The sequence below is a fragment of the Belonocnema kinseyi genome, chromosome 5 (genome assembly GCF_010883055.1).
Source record: "Belonocnema kinseyi isolate 2016_QV_RU_SX_M_011 chromosome 5, B_treatae_v1, whole genome shotgun sequence".
NCBI lineage: Eukaryota > Metazoa > Arthropoda > Insecta > Hymenoptera > Cynipidae > Belonocnema > Belonocnema kinseyi.
This window is the reverse complement of record NC_046661.1, coordinates 28,103,597-28,109,446: the sequence shown is the minus strand read 5'-3', so window position 1 is coordinate 28,109,446 and position 5,850 is coordinate 28,103,597. Positions and strand designations below refer to the sequence as shown.

The 5,850-nt window shown below is 35.2% G+C and overlaps 1 protein-coding gene across 1 annotated transcript in view; it reads right to left on the bottom strand.

Annotated features, from left to right (window-relative positions):
* Window positions 1-5,636, bottom strand: part of LOC117172558 (ER membrane protein complex subunit 10) — a 92,466-nt gene extending 86,830 nt beyond the window's left edge. The window contains exon 1 of the mRNA XM_033360613.1: window positions 5,364-5,636. Coding sequence (XP_033216504.1) covers window positions 5,364-5,423 — 60 coding nt within the window. The 5' untranslated portion in view covers window positions 5,424-5,636. The remainder of the gene's footprint in view (window positions 1-5,363) is intronic.
* Between the last annotated feature and the right edge of the window lie 214 nt (window positions 5,637-5,850).

The following is a 5,850-nucleotide window of genomic DNA, read 5'->3' as shown; positions in this document are numbered from 1 at the left end:
GCTATGGGATACCTGGGGCCTTTCGGCCTATATGACTCCCGATGTTAAATCCGCTCCGATAAATCGGGGAAAGCCTACAAATCCACTAACCAGCCGTCCCTTTCTTGGAGCCAATCTGAAACCAATGATATCATTTGTAATCGAAATCTATTAAAATCCGCACTTGTGAAGGTAACGAAATGATCTTAAATAAAATCGCATCGAGCTTTGTTTCTATACATTCTACGAGGTTGGGATGAAGTTCAAATAATTTCAAAAATGAATTGAAATCCATTCATAATATTTATTTTTTATCATCTTTACAGGGTTTGTCCGGAAAGTAATAGGACTGATTTTCTTCCGCCGCGACTGTACTTCAGAGCGTACGCGCAACGACTGGATTTGGTAGAGGGCGTTCCTAGGTAACGAACGAGCGGCTGGCCAGTTGTCTCCGAGCACTTGGAGAGTCAGGACAGGCATTTTCACGCGACGTGTTTCTGTGAGTGGTGCAAGTCGAAAATGCAGCATTCGTTAGAGCAGAGGTACGCGATTAAGTTCTGTGTAAAACTGGGTAAATCTGCGACAGAGACATTTGATACGATCAAGCAGGCTTATCCAGATGTTGCTTTAGAAAGAAGTGGTGTGTTTCGGTGGTACCAGGCCTTTTTGGAGGGCCGGGAAGAGGTCGCCGATGAAGACCGTGCTGGAAGACCTTCGAATTCGACAAACACCGACAATATGACTCGTGTGCGCAAAGTTTTGAACTCAGACCGTCGTCTGAGTATTCGTTTCATTGCCCAGATGTTAAATTTATCAAAATCTGTGGTTCATGACATTGTAACGGAGCACAACAAGACATAGCAGCCGACTAGAAGTTGCACCACGACAACGCCCCGGCTCACACCGCCTTTCTTGTGAACAGCTACCTGACCAAGGCCGGCATCCCAACGCTTCCGCAGCCGCCCTACAGCCCAGGTGTGCCCCCCCCCCCCCCCCCCCCCCCCCCCCACCAGACTTTTTTTGTTTCCTCGCCTGAAAAGGCCGATGTAAGGCAAGGATTTTGAGAAGACAGAGGGGATCCAAGCTGAATGCACCGCGGCTCTCAAGGCTATTCCTGAGAATGGCTTCCGTGACGCCTTCGATGCTTGGAAATCGTGCTGGCAGCGCTGCATCGACGCAGAAGGAGCCTATTTTTAAAGTTTCTAAAGAATTGCAACGAATGGCTCAATAAATTTTTTTTAATCGACTCAGTCCTATTACTTTCCGGACAAACCCTGTATTCGTTGTAGAATTATAGTATATGTTAATTTTTTTTATATCGTCTGTCATTAGGTTAAGTAGGCTGGCTACTCCCTGGCGGGCTGGCATAAACGGGTAGCGCGAACATGTACACAGAAGTGTCAAAATGTAAAGGCGTAGGCTTAGATACTTTACGTTGCCATAAGTATATAGCATCAAGTATTGAACCGTACGCCTTTACATTTGGACCCTTCTGTGCACATGTTCGCGCTACATGCCCATGCCAGCCCATCACGGAGTAGCCAGTCTATTGTACCGTTCACAATAGGAAGGCCCTTCCAAAGAAGCTGCACATTTTTGTAATTTACTCGTAAGAAAAAAATCGCATAAAAATACGGCCTATACCATAATAAAGCTTACTTTATTGCGCTTCATACAAGTCCCCATTTTTTAATGTAAAAAAGCTGGTTCGGAAAATATCCTTCGCGAAAGAATGAAAACCTTGGGTTTTTCACGTCACTCTGTCCTTGCTTGACTGTCGATGACATCTTTGAAACAAACGATATAAAAAATTTGAAAAAAAAAATCATGCAGATGCTTTCATATTTTGAATATGCATACGTAAAAAGAAAATTGGAATATATTAATAACAATTAACGTAAAATGCATTTAAACATGACCATGCTATCTCTCGCAATATACGTAGTACAGATATATTTTTGCTTCAATTGCTTGGAAAATTTCAACAAATACAATCGCATAACAATTAGGAATGAAAGTCTTGAAACATATTAATTAATGACAAATAATCCTGGAAGACAAATTGGATGGTAGTGTGGGTATGAGGGCACATCGGCATACCGTGACTGAAGGGTCTACTCATTAAAAAGAGGTAGCTACTGCACGAAAAATAGGAATAGGTGCTTTCATCCCAAAAAGTGTAGGCATGGGGTCAATTTTCATCTTGTGCAGCAGTTTGTCTGCCTGTCCGTTTTTTCAAAAAACGCCAAGAAAGCATATTATATATCTCAATTTGTATGCACTTCTTGCGGAAATTTTCCGGATTTGCTTTAAAAATTTGTCATTTTTAAGATCTGCTTACTTTACAATCACACAGAATAAAGTAATAATAAAATTTGTTGCAGGAAATTTTTTAGAAGGATAAAGCTTTATTCAGACAACTTCGCGTTTATCAAAACACATGTGTTGTCATAGAAAAACAAAATAAAGTTTAACCGACATTTCGTTAAAATTTAACCTGTAAAGTTAATGTTCGTTGCAGCGAATCTTTCGTCGGACATCGATGTAAAGTTTATCTTCTGTTTTTGTGTGCAATTTAAACTGACGAAACATAAACAGGAAGGGCAATTAACCTAAAATTATCAATCAATCTTGCATTGAAAATCTTAAAAGTTAAAGAACTTTAAATTACAAATTGTTCAAAATAAAGAATATTTTATTTTAAATCTTCAAAATTAAAATATAAAAAAATGTTCATAATTACATAACTTTCAATTGCGAATGACGAATAGTCAACAAATTGTATAAATTTTGAGCACTGTAGTGCAATTTTGAAGCTACAAAGACAGATAATAACATATTTCACCGAAAAGATAATATTACAACCAAACAGGTTAATTTTATATTGAAGAAGATCAATTCTAAAAGAATATTGTTTAAATTGTTTAAATTAAAAATATTTTTTAATTTCATTAACCGTAAAAAAATGTTGCAAACCAAGAAATGATGAGCAGTTTTTCCCTCTACTAAAACATTAAATTTAATATAAAATAATATTAAAGAAGATTAGTCTTCAAATTAAAAAGTATTTTATTAATGAATTCCAATATTCATTACAAGAAAAACTGTCAATATAATAAAGTTACACTTTATCATTGATTAGAATGTACAAAGTAATAGGTACAGAATTTTGTATACTTGAACCTTCAGAACGTCAAGTTCATTGGTCATTTTCTTACGACGTACGTCTTCAACTTGCTTACGCCATTGAAAATAAAAGTACCCTTTTCCTATTTTCAAAATTTGATGAATGAGCGGATCCCCGACGTGACACTTAGCTATGGTATTCAATAGTCGGTACGGTCAATAGTGCTCTCACACCCACACTACCATACATCGGTCTTCGAGGATTATCTACTATTAATTAATAGTTTTCAAAACTGTTATTCCTAATTGTTATGCAATTGTATTTGTTGCAATTTTCCAAGCAATTCAAGCCAAAATATAGCTCTCTACTACGTATATTGAAAGAGACAGCATAGTCATGTTTAAATGCATTTTACGTTAATTGTTATTAATATATTGCCATTTTCTTTTCACGCATGTATAGTCCAAATAGAAAAGCATCTGCGTGATGTTTTTCAAATTTTTTACATCGTTCGTTTCAAAGATGTTGCTATCGAAAGTCAAGCAAGGACAGAGTACCGCGAAAAAAACACGGTTTTCATCCTTTCGCGAAGGATATTTTCTGAACCAATTTTTGTTTATTAACAAACGGGGACTTTTATAAAGCGCAATAAAGTAAGCTTTATTGCGGTATAAGTTGTGTTTTTATCCGATTTTTTTCACATGCGTAAATTACAAAAATGTGCAGCTGTTTTGGAGAGGCCTTCCTATCGTGAACGGATAGTAATGCCAGTCGATCGAAAAAAAATCAATAAATAACATTGATAATTCTACAGCGAATACAAATTTTAAAAAATAAATATATTGAATGGATTCCAATACACTTTTGAAATTATTTGAACTTTATCCCAACCTCGTAGGATGTATAGAAACAAAGCGAGATGAGATTTCATTTAAGATCTATTCGTTACCTCTACAGGTGCGGCTTTTAATAGATTTCGATTACAAATGATATTACTGAATTCAGAGAGGTTATAAGAAACTCTATACAAATTTTGACACCTTTATACCTTTTTCCAGTGAAGCTGTGTCAATTTAAAAAGACTGATAAACATTGATGCCTAATTATTTCAAAATAATTAATTTTGTATCGACTTTATATGAAAATATATTTGTTAGAGTAAAGAAAGCTTCTGTGTTAAACGTTTCGTAATCAAACAAACCACTTTCGAGAAACAGGACTATTGATTAAAAGGCATTTTTCGTTTGTAAATTGAAACTCTTCTACCCTTAAAATGATTCAATTTAGAGAGATAGCGTCCATTATGAAAATTGTTCTTTTCAACTCATATTTTCGATTATAACAAAACTTTTTTCATGTCAAAAAATATTCCTCAGCACAGAAAGGATACTAATTAATGTCCATTACTTTACCTATTAACGCTTTTTTTTGCAAAAACTATTGTTCTCATCGAATAAGTGTCAGGACAACTTTTATTCCTATTCTTTTCCCCTGCAAAAATGCAAAAGAAATTTTTTTAAATATTGAACGGTAATTAAATAATTAATTGATAATGAAAATTGAATTAATCGCTTATATCTCGCGAACGTCATAAATGCCAGAGGGGTATCACGCAGATTCGGAATCAGGAGATCAGTCTGAACAAGAATCATAAACATTGCATATCAAACGCGAATCCGACGGGACTGGGTATGGCATCCGGACTATAAAGGATTTTGACAGTTCTGGGTAAAAACTGAGTAGTCCGACTTATTGGCCTGGGATCGCTAGCAGATAGAGGGTCTACCTTTGGAGACCCCTACACTAAAGTATCTTATATTTTAGACATTTTGCTTGACGTAAAAATGTTATAAAACATTTTTTAAATTCTTAGGATTTGTTAATAAAACATTTATGTAGTCTATTAGTTTCCAAAAAATAATATTCTTCTTATAAAAAATGCATTTAAATTAATTTTGTTTCTATTTTTCCGGCATCTATGTTCTTTTGTTTGAGGTTATGCCAAGCGGTCGAGAGTCCTTAAAAGCATTTCAAATTTGAGTTTTTTAAGAATTCTAAAATAAGCAGCGGTCGGAAAACTTTTAAAATCAGCGAAAATATGCATTCAATTCGATTTATTGAAATATAAAAATGGACTTCAAACTTCGAAATTATAGGAAGCAAAAATTTATTGATTAGATAGCACTAACAGGTGCAATTTTCAACAAATATATAAAATATAAAAAGATATAAGTAACATATAATATATTGCACTTACCCCTCGTACAAATGTAGGCAAGGTAAACATACTAATTGCCACGTAAAATAACATGTACATCTTTTTTTCTTTTTGGATGATTTTCCGCTCTTTAACTAATTAATTATTGCGCGTTATTTCCATACTAGAAAACTATAAGTTTCATGTTAAAATTTAATATGTAGTATTCAAAATGTACAATTGCAAAACCTATTCACTCAGCATTAATGAGATCTGTTCACTACACCGATATTTCTATTTATTTTCATGCAGTGTCCCCAATCTTGAGAACTTTTTAAACTGCGCTTGCGTCGCGCCGACAACCCGATTGGTCACTGTTAGCGTGTTCATGTTGTAATAGAGCATGATGTAATAGAGAAAGGTGTGCTCCTATGGATGACGAATTTTCGCTTGGTTCTGCGCACTTCCAAAACTCAGCCATATTGAGGAATCCACCAGTCTGATGAATTTGCGCGAAATCAAATTTCAAAGCAAGGAAAAGAAAGTA